This window comes from Camelus ferus, chromosome 19 (assembly GCF_009834535.1).
Source record: "Camelus ferus isolate YT-003-E chromosome 19, BCGSAC_Cfer_1.0, whole genome shotgun sequence".
Classification (NCBI taxonomy): Eukaryota; Metazoa; Chordata; class Mammalia; order Artiodactyla; family Camelidae; genus Camelus; species Camelus ferus.
Genome location: NC_045714.1, coordinates 39,036,127 through 39,054,461, shown reverse-complemented (window position 1 = coordinate 39,054,461; position 18,335 = coordinate 39,036,127). Strand labels below are relative to the sequence as shown.

The following is an 18,335-nucleotide window of genomic DNA, read 5'->3' as shown; positions in this document are numbered from 1 at the left end:
CTAAGTTCAGGCAAACAACAAATCCCTTTTCTTCACCTACGAGAAGGGTATCTCATTTCTTTTGTGGACATTTGTTGTATTCAAAAATTAAGAGATAATGTTTGGGCTGCAATTACAATGTATAGTCATTTCATTATGACAGAAAAACAACCCACAGCAAGCTTAAACAAAAAGGGGAATTAAATGACTATAACTCAAAAAAAATTTTTAAATAAATAAAAGACTAGAATAAAAAAAATAAGCTCAAACATCATAATCCCATTGAAGCTCACTATATATGAGTAGACATTGTTATTGGCAATTAGTAAACTGCAGTAATGATATGAAAATTAAAGAGGATTTTGTCACTTTAAAAAAAAAGGGGAATTTACTAGCTTATATAATAGGGAAGTCCAGAGACGGTACTGGTTTCAGACATGACTCAAGTATCCATATATCACATCTCTGCTGCTTTCTGTGCTGACTTCATACTGTGGTCACGCTCCTTCCTCATTGAGAAAGGGGGAGGACAAAGTTGCAAGCTCCCTAAGTTCCCTTACCACTTAGGAGCCCCAAAGCATGACCGTTGATTCCAGGGAAGATTGGCCCAGCTTGGGATGCATATACCCCCTGCACACACTGATGAAGAGGATGTGGAATGGGGTTGAGGCCAAGGAAATAAGGGCACAGAGTACACAACACTTAAAAGCAGCTACTGGAGGAAGGGTGAGTGAGGCAGAGTAAGAACTCAGCAACTGTCCCATCTCCAGGCTGAGCCCAGAGTCACAGTGGATCAATCTTTCTCATTTAAAAAAACAAATCAAAACAAAAACCAAAAACAACTTTATTTGACAAAAGACAAAAACAAAAGTTATTTACAGTAGTTTTTTGCTCAAATAATTCAACGGGATAACTGTGCTTCTCCTCCAGGTTTATCTCACAACCAAATCAAGCAGACGCTGCCCTACCCCCAGCCTCCTCATCTTGTACAAGGCAGGAATGCCAACCAGAATTCAGCAGCATGGCTCCCTCACCCCTTACCACCTCCACTGCTCAGTGCACTGTGGGAAGGGAAAAATCCCACCCTAGCCCAATGTATTTGTAGAGTCCCCTGCTGCAAGTGTCTTGCAACAGTCATACCAGACTTGGGCTCACAGACACAGGTGGGGTGGAGGAGGCTGGGCAAACAGCAGCTTCAACTAATCTTGAAGCTGCCATGTTCATTCTTCCCCAGCTGGGCCTCAGGAGGGTGAGGATCCCTGATCCCCCCAGGGCATGTGAGGAGAGGCACAGGGAGCGGGGGAAGCAAAAGAGTGAGCCTAGAAAACTTGCCCATCATCAGAGAGCAAAGCTCCCTCTCCTTAAATAACCAATCCCCACTCCCACAGCAATGGGTGGGCCAAGCCATTCAGAAATGGGGGAGCCTCCCTGAAGTCTTCAGGGATCATCCCAGAAAGGACAAAAAGTATGTTGCTGCCTTTCTCCCGGCCAGGCCCACCCAAATCAGCCAACACCCAGAAACTCTCCCCCAGTGCCCAACCTGGCAACCTCAGGAAACTACAGGCTGGGGTTCCTGATGGGTCGTTTGGCCCAGTAACAATGTTATTCAGAACAAAAATATTTTAGCTAATAACCTAGGATTAGTGTTTCTTAGGATATACTAGAAAGGTGGGGTATATTGCTGTCAGCAATGAAACAGCACAAAAAAAAAGGAGGGAGGAGAGTAAGACTAACTGTGATCTGTTTCACTGTGAAGTTCAGGGCAGAGGCTTCTGCGACTCCAATGTAAAGAAAGGTGCAACACAAGGACTCACAGTGAATAGTATTGGTAACTGACTTCCAGCCCCAGCCTCCTCTGAAGGCAGTTCCACAGGCAGCTGAGGGCACTATTCCATGCTTCCTCAGGAATAGTTTCCTGCCACCATGGTGGGAAAAACTGCCCATCTGAGTCAGCTAAAAGGGCTTCCTGACCAGTAGATGGCTCACTTCTCTCCAAATAGGAGCTATAGGGAGCTTTTGACATTCTGGCCCCACTAATCCAAGTTCCTAAAAGGAATTCAAGACTTAGGCTGCAGGGTGAAGCTTTCAAGGATAGAGAAGGGGAAAACATTAAAGAGAAAACAAAACAAAACAAAACATCCCACTGCCTCAGTCTAGCTTACCTCCCCCTCCCCCACCCCCACAATACAGTAAAAACAAAAACAAACAAACCAAAAAATACACCTCTCTGTTTATCATCCTTCTCTGCTCCACACCTAGAAGGTTTGGTCAGATTCTTCGTTGGACCCTCTTACTGGCTGTGGCTTTATCCCCTTCTATGCATGATGCAGAGAAGCCAAAGCCCATAATAGTTTTGTTTTGTTTTTTTGTAAACCAAACCAACAATAAAACAACCATTTGGAATTTCACAGATTTAGCTGGTCCCCCAAATGAAAATACTCCTTCCTTGTAAAACAATCACCAATCGCAGTGGTGGATTATTCCCAGTTCATCAGACTCCATCACGAAAAGCACTCTCATTCCCCACACCTGGGCTAACTACTCCCATTAATGCAAACCACAGCAAAGAGGGGAAAATAAACACAAAGTTTAGCAAAAACCTAAACATTCAGGTGGAGTCGGTTCTGTTACATCTTCTGGGTTCCTCTTTTGTTCACTTATGAACTTGGAATGTCCACACTTGGCTTAACAAAAAGAGGCCCTGTCTGGGGCAACTTGGACCCAGCATAGATCTGGTCTGAACTTGGCAGGGTTCCTGTGCCCAGCCCAGGAAAGCAGGCTGGAACAAAGGTGTCCTGGGGATTCTCTGAAGAAGCAGCAGCAGCACCATGCCTGTCTCCGATCTCTTGGTCTCATCACTGAGGAGGCCTGGAGAAATGGCAGAGTCAGCAGAAGAGAGGTCCCATCACAGCGCAGGGACACCAGTTGGCGTCTTCCTGCTGAAGACCTCTGGACAGAGGAGATGATCCGATGTTTGGCAGTGATCCAAAGAAAACCCTCTGTAAGAAAGGGAACCAAAACGGAAACCCAGGACAGCTGGCTCGAGCCTCGAGCACCCTTGTTGGCAAATGCCTACTTGGGGTTTTCAGAGACTAGGGAAATGGGAGTATGCAGTAATGGGGGCGATGGGTCCTGCTGCTTCTGGAGCTCCATCTCAGCAGCCCTCTGTAGCGCCACCTCCACCAGCAGCTGAAAGCTGCTGAAGTCCTCCTTGTCCTGCTCAGGGGGTGTGGGTGGTGGTGTGTTGAAGAGTCCACCTGTGGGGCTTCCAGCTTCAGCCCTGGTCAGCAGGGTGAGTGTGCTACCAGGGGTCACCAGAGGCTTGGAGGGCTCTAGCTCGCCTTGTGGGAAGGCGGCTGCTGGCTTCTCTCCCTGGCCTGAGTGGAGCGGCACTGAGCACACTGATAAGGAGAGCACATTGGTGGGGGTTGGTACAGACACAGCCAGCACTGAGGGGCTGCCGCCACGGGGGAGGGCCACATCTGAGGCCTTACCCCCTCGGCGGGAGATGGTGTACTGGTTAGGGTCTTTGCCATCCTTCCGAAGCATGTCTGGGAGAAGCCGCCGCCGGGCGTTGATGAACCAGTTACATATCTGGAATGAGTATAAGGGACTGTGATCAATTTATTTGATCAAAATCAGCCACAAAGCACCTACGTTCCAGGCACTAGGAACACAGCAGCAAACAGTTTAGGCACAATCCCAGCCCTCAGAGATTCATGTTGGGAAGAGAGAGTTGAAGAAGAGATCATATAAATGAAAATAAAATTGCAACTGTGATCCAGCTAAAGAAGGGAAGGTATGTTGGTGCCGCTGAAGACAATAATGGGAAGACCCAGTCTAGTCTTTGTAGACTCAGGGTAGTAGTCTCTGAGGAAATGGCTTGCAAATTGAGAGCTGAAGGATAAGCAGTAGGTTAGGTGGGAGTCGAGAAGGGAGAAGAGTGTTCCATTTGGAGGGAATCTCTGAAAAGACCTGGTGGCAGGTGGCAGCAAAGTGCCTGTGAGCTCAGAGAAGGAAGACCTGTCTACATGGAGCTCGGAGTGGTAACTAGAGGTTACCTCTGATGATGGGGATTTGGTTCTTTATTCTAAGGGCGATGGGGAGCTGAAGGAGGTTTTTAGCAAAGAAGTGACCTGCTATGTGGAAAACAGTAAAAGGAGGGAGGAAGGTTCGTAGTTCAAGTTAGGTTAAGGGAGATAACAAATATTTTATCTGTTGGGAAACTGGAAAGGACAGGACCTGGTGCCCAGTTGGATATGAGTATATGAAAGAAGAGAGGGGATGGTGCCAAGGGTGATTCACTCCTAAGTTTCTGGAGTAGAGTCTTGAGTATGCCAGAGAAAGAGCCACAAAGACACCACGGGACTGTCAGAAGAAAACTAGGATCAGTGGTTCCAGATGAATTCGGCCAACATCCTCAAGTCTTATCTCCCTAACATGCTGCTGAGAAAGCTGCCATTTACCTTGACCCCATTCCTGTCTAGCTGATTGTTTAGGTCAATCCTTTTGGATCTATACATGAGGCATGACATTTCTTGTTGTTCAGTGGTATGCTGCAAAGCCGAGACATAACTAGCACCCTGTCCCCTATCTGTCTGGACTCTTTTTAATAGCCCACAGCGTTACAGCTCTCCAATCCAGCCTCTTCACCAGTGGTCACTCCTCTTTCTAAAATGTGAAGACTCTTATTCCTGTTCTAGAAAACTGTCATTTGTCTCCTACTGCCTACAGAATCAAGTCCAGACTCCTGGGCCCAGGTGTTAAAACCCTCCCCTATCATGGCCTATCTTCCCAGCCCTTGTATTCTTCTTCATGTGAAATTGCTCACCAGCCCTTATTCAGGCCCTGTGCTTAAAAAAAAAGGAAAGGAAAGAAAATAGCTCCATGCCTTTGCACATTACATTCCTTCTTTCTGGAATACCCTCTTCGCTACCTGGAGAATGCCTACTCCTCTAAGTATTGACTGATCTAAGATGTTAGAGACAGGGCCAGAGCAGAGAAATGGACTCAAAACACATCTCTCTTCTGCTGCAGCTGCTGTAGGGCCTGGCGGTTTCTTTTCATACTTGAATGAATCACACCAAGAAGAGAGATTACTGTTCAGGAAGAGTGTGAATAGTTTCTGCATACCTGAGAGGAGCAGGTACCTAATCATGGCATCATTCCTGATCATCTAAAAGATCAGCCACTCAAACCCTCTTTCCTCTCATTTACTCCTAACAGCCTGGAGATGTGACAAGACTGATTCTGTAACACCTCACCTGGGTATTATTTAAACAGTTATGGATTAGACTAGGAAACAGTTTCTTAGCTGCATGGCTGGTGTACATGCATAAATATAAAACATGTTCTTCCTTAAATAGGCAAATGTAACCCCTTATTTTCTCCAAGTCCTTCTCCCTCTCTTGCCCTCCACTTGAGGAGCTGCCACAGGGAAAAAGCTGCCCAGTCACTTTCTTGCTAACACAAAAGTAGCTAGAGAGAAACACTAGTGACTGGGGGAGAGGCTTTGGTGTGGCCTGGTAGGTCACACATCTAGGGATCTTTCTGGGAGCCTTTGCTGAGAGTTTACCAATACCTGCCTTTACTGAGCACTATACATCTGTGCAATTTTCTTCCAATAGTTGTATCAGTCCTATGAGTTTGATCAACTCCCATTTTCCTGATGAACATATGTAAAGCTCAGCCTGCAGAAGTCAGGCAGGATTCTACCTCCAGCCAGGGATACCCAGCCTGGGCCTTTGGGTCTAGGGGAATGGGAGTTTCTACTCTCTGAATCTTTCTCTCAGGACCCTGGAGCCCAGCTTATTTTATGCACTGAAACAGTCAGGTTAGAACTTCTCACTTTCCTGTTTTCCTTTTCAAGGTTTTGCACTCACTCAAATAATATTCACTGAGTGCTTACAATGTGCCAGGCCCAGTTCTTGGTGCTTTTGTTAATTAAAATGACATACATTCTGCCCTGTGGAGCTTACGTCTAGTTCCATCTAGTTTCTATCTAGTTGCAGAGACTGGCAATGAACAAACATAATGAATAGCCACAAATAAGGAAACGGACAAGAATAAAGCGGTAGTATATAAAGATAAGAAAGACTTCTGTAGATAAGAAGTCTGGGAAGGTTGAGACCTAACGGATAAGAAAGAACCAGCCCTACAGAAAGCTGAGGGAACAATGTTCTAGACAGAGGGAACAGCAAATGCCTAGGTCCTGAGGCAAGAAAGGGTTTGGTTTAAGGAACAGAGAAGCAGGCTGGGCTGATTCCACTAGGTCAGAACACCATGGTAAAACCACCAAAAGGGCCTAAACAATGGCTTGACCTAGTTTTCATACTGTAGGTCCTTCTCCTGGTCCTGTATTTTCTCTCCTCTCAGTTTATCAACAGATACTTACAGAGCACGTAGCAGCTGCTGCAGTGGGGAGAAAAGACAGGAACCCTTCCCCCTCACCTCCCCTGTGCTGAGATGTTGGGAACTTCGTGGGCTGCAGCAATGCCTAACATTCTTCTAACGTTTGCTGAATGGATCAAACCCCAGCTCTCCTCAGGACTCCTGTACCAGTTTCTACCCCTGCCTATCATCTTTCTTGGCTTGTACCTGGGCAAGCCCTTGGGTACCATCTTTCTGTGGACTCTATCTGTCTCTACCCAGCCAAAGGGATAGCCACCTATGACAAGCGCTGGTGCCTTGAGTTGACATGGCTCCTTGCCCAGCAGCCTGCAGCTGTACTTATTCCACAGGTGACTCAAATATAGCACTAAGCTCTAGGTCCTGTGAGGCTGGGAGAGTTCCTGGGCAAGGCAGAGCCAGAGGCTTCTTGTGGTTTCTCTCCCTCTCCATTCCAGCCTGAAAAAGACTTGCCTCTGGGGTTCTCATTTACCCCTCTTTTATCTGTATGGTTCTCTCAGTACAACCAAGCACAAACACAACAGCAGGCATCAGCAGACACTGGTTGAATTGCTCACCCCTATCCTGGCTAGAGTTGCAGGGGAGCCCCGAGGGAGAAGCAAGGCTGAACAGTTGGGTGGATGAAGGAACTAAGGACTTTTGATACCAGCTATCATGCCAACCATCTCACTTGCATGTTTAATCTACTTGAAAGCCTGGAAAGTAGTAAACAGTATCCCCAAAGTACTACATGGGGACCTGGAACTCAGAGATGAAAGAACTTGCCCAAAGTCACAGAGCCTCTGAGTGCAGAGCTGGCATCCAAACCCAGGTCTTCTGGCTTTACGGCCCATACTGCTATTCTCATTATGCTTTGCTGTGTTTTACCAAACAGGAACAAAATGGATAGCTGAAAACCATCATAATCCTAAAAACAAACACTTGTTGAACACAAAACATACCAGGTGCTGTTCTGAACATTTCCCATCTAACAACTCATTTAATTTTCAACAGCCTATGAGACAGGTTCTGTAATGATCTCCATTTTATTTGAACCATTGAAGAAAACAGAGGCCATAATCAGAGAGGTTCAGTAACTTGCTCAAGGTCACAAGTGCAAAGGCTGGGATCTGATCCAGACAGCCTGGTTCCAGGCAACTACCACTGCCAAGTAAAGATAAAAGACTGAAGAATCAGCCTGAGGCCTTTTCTTCTTGCTCAGATGCTTCCGTCTCCCCATCCTGCAGCTGCCTCCTTAGCTATCTGTGCTATAGGAGAGCGCTGCACCTCTCCACCTAACCCCAGTATGCAGGGGAAACATGACTTGGGTCAAATGGAGTAGGGACCAGTGTTTTTGTTGAGAGCAGTCTTGGGGAGGGGAGCCTGGTGTTTATTAGCATATGTGTGGGCACCTAGCCTCTAGCTGTACCTCCCATTTTGGCTTATAATTCTGAGACGAGAACAGGAGAAAAACATCTATACACACACTCCCCCACATGCTCACTCTGGTCCACAGAAAACTTGGCAGCTTACTTACTGTTTTGTCTTCTCATCCGATAGAAATGCACAGCTGAGGGGGGCCAGGCAAAGGCAGGAGGCCTGAGTGCACCACCAGTGCCAGCTGTGATAACAGGCTGTGCAGATTTTCTATAGTCCCTTCCAGCTGCCTGACCCATGCCTAAGTCAGGAAAAAAGCATGTGACTTGCCCCAACTCAAGGTCCTTGGGGAAGTGGTAGGAGAATGCCAAGGTGAATTCTGTGATTGATATGGCAAAACACAGGCTAGGTCCAGAAAGCCTGTCTCTACCATAAAACAGGGCGCTATCCGAAAGGCTGCTATCCTGTCAGTATTTTTTTTTTTAAATCAGAGGCCAAGATGAAGGACACAGGAGGAATCACTGTGGCAAATGGGAGTGGGAAGGGCACCAGGGAGCTGATGAAGGCCACAAGGACCAGAGCAGGGCGTTTGAAGGCTACACAAGTGCTTTAATTTTAATGTCTTTTCAACCCTGAAAGACAAAAGCAAAAGAGGGGAGAGAAGTGAGGGCATGGAGATAGCTTTCCGAAACACCATGGTCCCTCCATTTGTGTGGTGACCGCCCATATCCAGGTGCTCCTAAAGGCAGCTGGCTGTATTAGAATCACCTTGAAGGAGATTTTTTTTTTTCAAAAACACTTTCTCATCTGCTTTATAGATCGGGGGTTGGGAGGAGGGGTGAAATCAGAAACGTGTGTTTTTAAACAAGCTACCCAGAGTTCTGTCACCCAAGCTTAGGAACCAATGGTAACCCACTGGTTTAACTTGTCCTTGCGGGCCAAACCCTTTATTTAAGCAAAAAAGCTTATACAGAAACTCAAAAAATATATGTAGATGGAAGGCCTTGAGGTGGGGAGACAGACATTGCCACCAGGAGGAAACTGGGGCAGCTAGCTTGGGAGCCAGAGTAAGGAGAGCGGCTTTGAACAGTAAAAGTTCACTGAGGACAGGGCCAGGCCACCCCTCACCTCACAGCAGGCCACTACAGCTTCTGCACCAGCCTCTTTTCTCACCCTGTACTAGTATCAGAGGGACAACCTCCCCGTTCCTTCAAGCCGGTCAGGACTCCATTCATATGCAGCTTCCTGAGAGAAGCCTTGCCTACCAGGGCAGCTCAGCTGACACCACACTGGTAATTAATCACATTGAATTCCTAGTCCTTTAAATAATGTGCCCTCCCCACCCACCCCATGCCAGAAGCTACCCAAAGGCAGGAATAGTGCCTGTTCCACTGCTGGGTTTCCAGCACACAGCACTAAGTCTGGCACAGAGCACACCCCCAATCAATATTACACTGAAGGAATGGGCATGAATCCTCCCTGCCAGGCTTACCTTCCCTCCCCAACAGGCAGCCCCTTAGAACAGTTAGAAACCACAGTGATAAAGTGGGCTTAGAGGGTATCACTGGGACCTGTGAAAATCCTTCACAAATGACTTTTTTTGTTTTACCCTCTCAACTGCCTAGCCCCAGGCAACTACCACCAGTCCAGTTAGTTAAATGACTCATTGACTTGCTAATGAGATCACTCCTGGGCTGTTAGGAGGAGACAATCAAAAGAGATGTCCCTAGGGAGAGAGAAAACAAGCTTAGCAAAATGTTGATGCTTGTTGCAGCCAGGTGATTGGTGCCAGAGGTGCATTATAATATTCTCTTCCTTTTGTGGATATTTGCAAATGTTAATAAACAATGAAAATTTTAAAAATTAAATACAGGGAAAAGAGATGCCTCCAGGGACTTAAACTAACTTTTCCAGATTGAGGAGCCACTACATTTCCTTACTTCTGAGATCCTGCCTATTGGTATTTCCAGCACTGTTATCTTCATTTTCTGTCACTTCAGCAATTATTTATTTACTGAACACCTACCAGATGCCAGGCACTGAACTAAATACTTGGGATACAGTGATAAATAAGACTAGCCTCTGGAGTTTAGTGTGTTCTAAAAAGCAGTCAAGTCCAATGCTAACTTAGTCCCAGTGCTGTGGGAGCATACAGCTCCTCTAGGGGTGAGGTCAGGGGTGAGAACAAAATGGTCTGGGGTATATCCATCAGTGTGGCAGGAATGTGGAGGGCCAGGGATGAGGCCCGCTATGAGTCAGGGACAGCTGATGTCAACAGGTTGGCAAAAATCATTGAAGGGTATTAGGTAGGGGAGTGACACATGATCAGATAATGATAGGTTAAACCAGGGTAGAAAAAAGTCATATTCCAGAAATATTTAAGGGGTAAATGTATACGAACTAGTGAGACCAAACAAGCTGAGAGAGAGCTATCAAGGGGATCCCCTTAGGAAGGGAAGGAGCCAGCTTAGAGAAGTTATTAGTCAGGAAATCTGAGGTGCCTGTGAGACTTTCAAGCAGAGATGTACAGCTGGTGTTGTTTGGGATTCATGGTACAGTTTCCATCAAGGAGTGCCCAGAGGGTCCTCACTGCTCCTTAACTCTCAGCATGACTCTAGAGCAGGGTAGCCACCACTGGAACCCCTCCTACTGGGGGATGCCAGGATGCAGCTGGCCCTTTTTCAGAAGTCTCCAGCAGCCCAAGACTTACATTTCTGTAAGTGGGATCTGGGAATATGCCGTCCTAGGGGCGTACTAGTTCTCCACAAGAATGTTTTGGTTTTGTGTTTCCATTTTGATCGTAAGTAGGAGCACTGTGGCCTCTAGCAACCCAGACTTGCTCAGCTCCGGAGTCAATGCCTCTGTCATACTATACACCATAGTGCAGTCGGCAAAACACCACCCACCATGTTACATTAATGCAGTTAGATGGAACTGCATTGGTTTTAACATTTATTTACCCTGGAAAACTGGTTATTTTATAGTTGTATATGACAGCAAAAGCAAGAAGGTTTTTTTTTTTAACCTAATTTTATGTTTGTACATGCTTAAGTGATGTGATAAAAATTATTCAAGTCAACATGCTGAGGGGAGGCAGGGCCATGAAAAATATTTTCTTTAAAAGGAGTCAGTACATTACTCAGATGAGAGAAACAGTGTCCTTGACAAAAAGCAATTTCAATGGTGTGACAAGTGGTTTGACAGCACAGGTACAAGGCACACTAGAACACAAAGCAGTGGCCTCAACCCTAGGCTGGGGGAGTCACAGAATGCTTTCATGAGAAAATGCTTACATGGAATGAGCCAGGTTCAGAAAGGTCAAGAAGAAGCCAAGGGAGAAGGCCCAGAGGCCTGAGGGTTCAAGAGCCCCAGAGACAGGAAGAACTAGGCTGCAGGCGGGAAGACTAGCAGAGAGGCTATGTAGGTAATCCAGGCTCTTAGGCGCCAGTCTTCGCCTGTGCTGTCCTACATCCTGTGAGTTCAAGTCCACCTCTTCTGGGAGGCCTTTTGAGGCTCAGGCCTGCTCAGACGCCCTGCCCTGGATCTCTGCTGCCATCTGTCCCAGCAGTGATCACTTTTTGCAAACATCAGTGGCCAAGTCTTCCCTCGCTATCCCATCCAGACTAGACACTCCTTGAGGGTAGGAATGTGTCTGGATCCTCTCTGGGATCCCAACTCTACCCAGCATGGAGCTGGCATAGTGCAGCGCTCAACAGTACACTGTGAGATACCAGGAACTGCTAGGCCAGACCTATCATCTAGGAGGGACGAGGAGGAAAAGGAGAGTAGAAGCACCCACCCTGTGCCAAACACTTCACAGTGAGCCCTGAATTCTTCTTCTCAGTCCCCCTGCCCCCCACTCCCCCCACTGGCTATGAAAATGCTACAATCACCTCCCTTTTTCAGATGAGGAAACACGAGGCTGAGAGAGGAGGCAGTGCCTTGGCCAAGGTCCAGGCTTCCTCTTGTGGAGAAGAAGGGATCTGAGTCAGGGTCTGTAATTCTAGAGCCTTTCTCATAGACTCCAATTAACCACTGCCCAGCAAGTATCAAGTCAGGTGATGCGAGTTCTGAGGGCTGAATACTCACCGCGAGGCTTCATGGAAGAGGGACAGAAGCTGGCAGATGTGGGAGGTTCAGAGTAGGGTAAGGGAAGGAGGGACAGACAGCACTATGGATTGGAGTAATGGGCCAGAAAAGAGGAGATAATACCTTACACTCTGACAAAAAGTGGATAACATGATTTTTTGAGTGTTTGTGGTTTACAAAGCACTTTCACATTCAGTTCTGAATCTGTTCCTCGCAACTGTTCAGTCAGGCAATCTAACCCCACTTTACAGATGGGAAATCAAGACATGGTTCATAACTCCTATGTGGCAGAACGGGGTTTTGAACCCATACCATTTCTGCCCTCTCCATACCATGATTCCAGTTTCTGCCCTCTCCCTACCATGATTCCAATTAATTTTTTAACCACATTGAAGATCACTAGCTGCCCCCTGAAACCAAGTTGCCACCAAGCACCGATCTGTCTTCTCACCCTCTCACAGTCTCCAATGTTAACAGTGACACCTAGACATTAACAACAATTCCTTGCCTCTTCAGAATGCTCCAAAATCTGAAATCTAGCTCACGCAATTGTCTTCCTTTGAGGCAGAGAGGGTGGGTATTCTCATTTGACCCAAGAAGAAACTGAGGCCCAGAGAAGGGAGGTAACTGGCCTAAGGCCACACAATTGAGTCAGAGACAAGGCTGGGAGAGGACTAGAACCCAGGTCTCCTGCTACCCCCTCCTTACCTGCAGCACTGACAGGTTGGTCTGTCCAGAAAGGCTCAGCTTCTCCTGCTCTGAGGGGTAGGCGTTGTAGCGGTGCAAGTACAGCCAGTCCCGGAGGATCTTCACTGACTCCTTGGGCAGGTTCCCTCTGCGCTTCCTCTTGCCTGCCAGGGAGAGGAGGCCTTCATCCTCACCCAGGTCACTGTCTGACATGGTGTCTCGGGAAGGCCTGAAACAGATGACAAAGGGGATGGGGACACTATTACCATGCACTGCCTGTGACACTTCTCCTAGTCTCCGAACGCATCATTTCTAGAGCCTGTGACACCAGAAACATTCAGTTCAAAGTCTCGGGCTATACCAAAGCCGAGCAAGTTAGAAGGATGAGTCCAAAATGTCTCTATTTCAAGAGGCCAGTAACTACTGAAATATATGGCAGATCAGATCGTTAATAAGCAGTACCAGACTAGAGGTCTGTTTTCCATGCTCTGTACTGAGCACTTCACATTTATTATCTCATTCAGCCCTCGAAATGTCCTTGTAAGGGAGACACTATTATCATCATCATTTTATAGATGAGAAAAACCAAGGCCCAGAGAGATTAAGAAAGTCACCCAAGATGGCTGTTAAACAGAGTTACCATGTGACCCAGTAATTTCACTTCTAAGGTAGCTAGCTACCCAAGAGAAATGAAAACTTACGTCCACACAAAACTTTGTACAAAAATGTTAATAGTAACATTATTCATAATAGCCAAAAGGGAAACAACCCAAGTGTCCTCCAACAGATGAATGGGCTAAACAAAATGTGTATCCATAACACAGTGGAGTATTACTCGACCATAAAAAGGAAGTCCGACCCATGCTACAATATAGATGAACCTTGCAAATATTATGCTAAGTGAAAGAAGCAAATCACAAAAAAATCCCACACATTATATGATTCTACTTTTATGAAACGTCCAGAATGAGGTGGAGGGTGATAGAAGACTGAAAGCTAAAGGGTATGGAGTTTCTTTTCCAGTGATAAAAATGTTCTAAAATTGATTGTGGGGATGGTTGCATAGTTGTGAATATACTAAAAACCATTGTTTTGTTTGTTTTAAATGGGTAAGTTCTATGGTATGTGAATTATATCTCAATAAAGCTGTTACGAAAAAAAAAATCTCACCTCCAAGATAATTGTATGGAAGTAGGATTTGGACCAAGATAGCTTGCCCCTCCCCCATACCATCTTGCCTACCAGGTCTCCCAAGACACAGTGAGGCATCTGGAAAAGCTAGCCTCCATGGTCTTACAGCAATCCATATTAACATTTACTGTGTATCTACTATGTACCCTGCAGAGATGTTGAGTCATCCCTACTGGTTGTCTCTCAGACATTCTTTGTCATCTGGCCCCTGCCTGGTCCAGGAATCAGTTCCTCAAAAATCCAGACAAATGAGCAAGGCTGGGCTCTGGTCCCTCCAATTTGGCTGTGTGACCTTGAGCAAGCATCCTCCCCTCTGGGCTCGAGCTTCCGCTTCATCTGTCAACTGAAGGAAGGTGTTTCCCTAGACCATCCAACTCAGTTGCTCATCCCCTGACAAACTTCTTGTTTGTACATGCAAAAGAGATTTACATTTTAAAACCAAAAGTTCCAGGACCTGCTGATGCCGGAATCTCAAGGCTCCTCCCTCCTCGGCCTTTTAACAGCTCCCTAGCAGGCTGGGCCAACAGACTCTGGCATCTCCCAGGTTTTGTTTCCTCGACTTGGGCCTGAGCCCAGATATCTGGGCTGGCTAGGCCAGGCTTTCGAGGGAAGGGTCTACCCTCCCAGCGAGGCCAGATGGGGGTGAGACAGTCATTGGTTAGAGGTGCCACTCCTCAGAGAGCACCAACAGCAGGCTGCTTTCTGAGGTCAGGTTTCCGAGGTTTAGCTTGCCAAGGCAGTTGGGATCTAGGCTCAAGCAGGGATGCAGCCCTGGCAACTTGTGAGAAGTTTACTCAAGGTTATCTGTACAAATTCCACCTTGGCTGCCAGTCAGGTCCCGGTCTGCGGAGTTCCAGGGGTGGCCCGTGGAGATGACCTCTCAGTCTACACAGACCTCTTCACCAGTGTCCTGTACCCCAGCCATGATTTTCACAGACAAATAGAGCAGACACACAGTTTACAAATCCCAGTCCGGGAGGCTTTCCACATACGCACTTCACACTCACATCCAGACTCACCCACACCAGGCAACTCTCTTAACAGCACTCAGATAACTGGCACCAACCCATCGCTCAGTCCCTGGAACCCCCAAGATTTTCACAAATACAGCGGACACACAGTTTACAAATCCACGTCTAGCACGAACAACTGGTAACACGCAACCAATTTCTGGATATTCGCCCACCCAATAACTCCAGTCGACCCACCCACCCACCCACGATCTCTCGGACTGGGAAAACTCCAAAAGACATCAATGATCAGTTCTTACCCTAACTGGCCTGCGGCAGCACCCTCTCAACACACCACTCGGAGCACCCTGCTACACACTGGACGGCGCCGACCTGCAGCCACTCCCGCACGAACTTTCTGACAACTCCCACAGCTCGGCCGGACACTCCCCCGGGCGAGCGCTCACGCTGCATTCCCAGCAGTTCACACAAAGCGCGCAGCCTCCCCCGCGGCCCAGACCGGAGTCGGAGCACATGGCTCCCTGGGCGGCGGGGAATCGGCCTGCGCTCGGGGCGCTTGCACCCCTCAGCACCCCCAGCCCGCGTCAGACTGGGTGCTTCAGTTACCCCGCGGGCCCGCAATCCCGGTGGGGCGGGGGCTCTGGAAGAAAGAAAACTCACGTGTCTGTCCCTGGGCAGGAAAAAGTTTGGTTCCCACCCCCTTCCCCCGCCGCTCGACGCTGGCTGACTCTTCGGGGCGCGGGGCAGGCCGAGCCTGCGCGCTCGGCTTTGTGCTCCGAACTCGGCCCGGAGGGGGAGGGGAGGGGGCTGGGCTCCCACCTCCGCACCGCCCCCCCCAACTCTGCGCCCAGACTCCATGTTGGCCGCCCCCTGCCCCGGAGACTGCGCGCTTCCCCCGCGGGAGTCTCGGCTCACGCTCTGCCTGCCCGAGGGTCCCAGCGCGCACAAACTTTCTTCGGGTCGCCGGCCCCACGCGCCCCGCTTCCTTGGCCCGCCTGGGAGTGACAGATGCCTCAGAGACAGACTTTCCTTTGTTCCAAAGGAAAAGGGAACTCGCGCGGGCTCCCGGGCCCCCCCCCAGCTGCCCAGCGGGACCTTTCCGCTGCCCCCACCCGCAGCTGTCACTCTCGGGGGGCCCCTCCCCGGCTCCGCCGAGGCTGGGGGTTGGGGGGGCTGCCGGCGGTTAGCAACGTGCACTTTTGAAACCAAACAAACCCGCCCCCCGCGCGCTCACCCCGGCCCGAGGCAGGGGCGGCCCTCTACCAGGGTGGGATCGTAGGGAGCTGGGGTCTCCCAAAACGGCCCCAAGCGAACTTCCTCCGTGGGGGTGGGGCAGCCCCCCTCACCAGCCCCCGCCATCATCCCGCAGTCGGGACTCAAACATACTGGAGCTCACACACCCACAATCGCACGGGCTAGGACGACGCCCCCTCCCCCGCCGGGCCGAGAAAAAGAAACTTTCCAAGTTGTCCGCGCGCATCCCCCGTCCCCATCTGCCCCCCTTCTGCGCCTCACACTGACTTTTCCGAGCGGCTTTTCCGTCCACGCGGCCTTGGGCTCTGTCGCGGGCGTCCTGGCAGGGGGCGGGGGACGCCGGGGGAGCGCGCCGTGTACCTGCCGGGCCTGACACTCGGCCTGACAGCTCGCGGCTGGAAAGCACCTCGCGGCCTGACGTCAGATCCCCTCTCCTCCCCTCCGCTCTCTCCTCGCCCTCCCCCACCCGCCCTGAGGGAGAAAACAAACTTTGTGAGGAGCGCGGCGAGCTACGCCCACCCCCCGCGGGGCGGGCCAGCAGCGGCAAGGGGCTTCGCCCCGCCCACCGCCCCCGGAGGGGGCGGGGCCGGGAGGGCACCTTCTTCCTGCGCCCACCCCCACCCTCAGGAATGCCACATAGCCTCCGAAGAGGAGTGGTGGGAACCCAGATCGGGATTGTCCGCTTGGGGGCAGGAAGTGGCCTGTTCCTTCTTTTGGAGAGCGTTTCCGGAGCTCCTACTGTGTGCTCCACGCTGAGGGTGGGGGCCGTTACCCAGAGGAGAAATAATGCAAATCATGATGTTCGTTAGTCCGCTCACTCCACCAGGATCTCCCGCCAGCGGTTTGATGTTCCCCTTGCAACGAGAAGAAACTGAGGCCCAGTTAGTCCGGGTATTTACCCCAGCTGGTAAGAGAATGCGACGCCTCTTTTGCCCTCAGGGGTCCGTAGAGTTGGGTAAAAGGCTTCCTCGAACACCACCCCAAAGCACGTAGCCCCAGGGTCTATCACACAAGTGGCGACCAGAGATACAAACAGCCAATGCTTAAAGAGTGTTTATAACACAAGGACGCTAAGCGAGGCACTGCGTGTGTATCACCCTCGCTTATGGGGTAGGTGCTGTTATATGTCAGTCCTTGGTTTGCCCATGAGCTGCTTTGACTTTGCTTCCTGTCACACGGTCAACCAGTCATTCAGCTTAGGTGGGTCCCATAGCGAAGGCGAGCCTTTACCCCATTGAGACGGGCCCTTGAAGGAGGCAGGCCTGTCTGATTTCTTTTTCCTCTGCCCACAACATCCAACTCCAGGACATTTTCCTTGGTCTTTCTCAACCTTGCCAACACACTCTACCCTGCTCTTTGTCCTCTGTTCACGTACTGTTAAGCACTTGTTGACCACCCTGTTAGCCTCTCCGAGAGACTTTATGCCCCGTAGAGCCTAGCACAGAGTCAGCGCAAAAGTGAGCAAGGCCTTTTCTGAGCCTCTGGTTCTTCATCTGTTCTCAGATATCCAGACCCTTGAGCTTGGAAATCGGCAGCCTTGAAATGGCTTTTGGTTTTAATTGCACCTTAGCTATAGAACCCTGAGAACAGAAATCTAGTTTGCTCCCAGGCCCTAAGCCAATCAGAATGCTGATTAAATGACTGTTAAGGTGCACCTGGACTCCCCGTTGGTGCTAGACTAACCTGCAAATGCTTAGAACCTAGTTGGCCACACTACTCTCCTCACAGCAGTACGCATTGTTAGTGTCCCTGCTCAATGCTCTCCGTTTCACAGATGGGGTAACTGAGGCCCATAGTGGAGGCCCCAAACAATTTCTTGGGGATGTGGTCCTCTGTCCACAGCATTCTGAGAGAAAAAGGAAGGCTTGGGGAGTCTCAGGTACGAAAGTAAAACCTCTGGGTCCTTCTCACAAGGATCTCAGAGCATGTGTGGGATGGGAGCCTATATAAGGGGGGGCCTGGAAGGGAAAATGAGTGTAGCCAGATGAGCCTGGGGATGTGACTGTCCCTGGCACTTGGTGACAGGCATTGTGCTCAAGGGCGTGAGAGCCAGACTGCCCATTTAGGGGAAGCCACTGGGGACTTGGGCTGGAGCCCAGAGACATCCCTGCAAATCTGGCCAGTGGCAAGCCCTCTAGGCTGGTGTTTCCCAAGTCCTATGCTAGATGAGGTGCACTGGGGCAAATGGAAGGGAGCAGCTCCTTCTTTTAGTCTGCAGCAGAGACACCTGGGAGCTGGATAACAAAGCAGCTTCAGGAGCCCCTCCCCAAACTTCCTGGAGGGGGAAGGGAAGAGTTGGGAGGTAGAGGGAGGCTGGTAGTGTCAAGATTGTGCATTGTAAACAAGTTCCCCAGGTAAAACCTAAATACTAGGAGAATTTGAGAATGACCGTGGAAAGTT

At 49.4% G+C, this 18,335-nt stretch overlaps 1 protein-coding gene across 4 annotated transcripts; it reads right to left on the bottom strand.

Annotated features, from left to right (window-relative positions):
• Window positions 1-805: 805 nt before the first annotated feature.
• On the bottom strand, window positions 806-16,420 carry TGIF2 (TGFB induced factor homeobox 2). Of its 4 annotated transcripts, XM_032462259.1 has the most exons (4): window positions 16,203-16,420; window positions 12,541-12,748; window positions 3,474-3,573; window positions 806-2,978 (listed from the first exon to the last, which is right to left on the bottom strand). In XM_032462259.1, the coding sequence occupies exons 2-4, from the start codon at window positions 12,730-12,732 to the stop codon at window positions 2,665-2,667; spliced, it is 606 nt and encodes a 201-aa protein (XP_032318150.1). In that variant the 5' UTR covers window positions 12,733-12,748; window positions 16,203-16,420; the 3' UTR covers window positions 806-2,664. The 4 variants fall into 4 exon arrangements, with proteins under 4 accessions (XP_032318150.1, XP_032318148.1, XP_032318149.1 ...); XM_032462257.1 differs by having other exon boundaries at window positions 806-3,573; window positions 16,203-16,417; XM_032462258.1 differs by lacking the exon at window positions 16,203-16,420 and adding an exon at window positions 15,342-15,768 and having other exon boundaries at window positions 806-3,573.
• Between the last annotated feature and the right edge of the window lie 1,915 nt (window positions 16,421-18,335).

What these genes read in the sequence shown, in the direction of transcription:
- TGIF2 (XM_032462257.1), bottom strand. Translation starts at nt 12,732, where the DNA reads ATGTCAGACAGTGACCTGGGTGAGGATGAAGGCCTCCTCTCCCTGGCA. An exon ending in CCAACCTGTCAGTGCTGCAG is followed by an intron (nt 3,574 to 12,540) that starts GTAAGGAGGGGG and finishes TACTCATTCCAG; the next exon opens with ATATGTAACTGGTTCATCAA.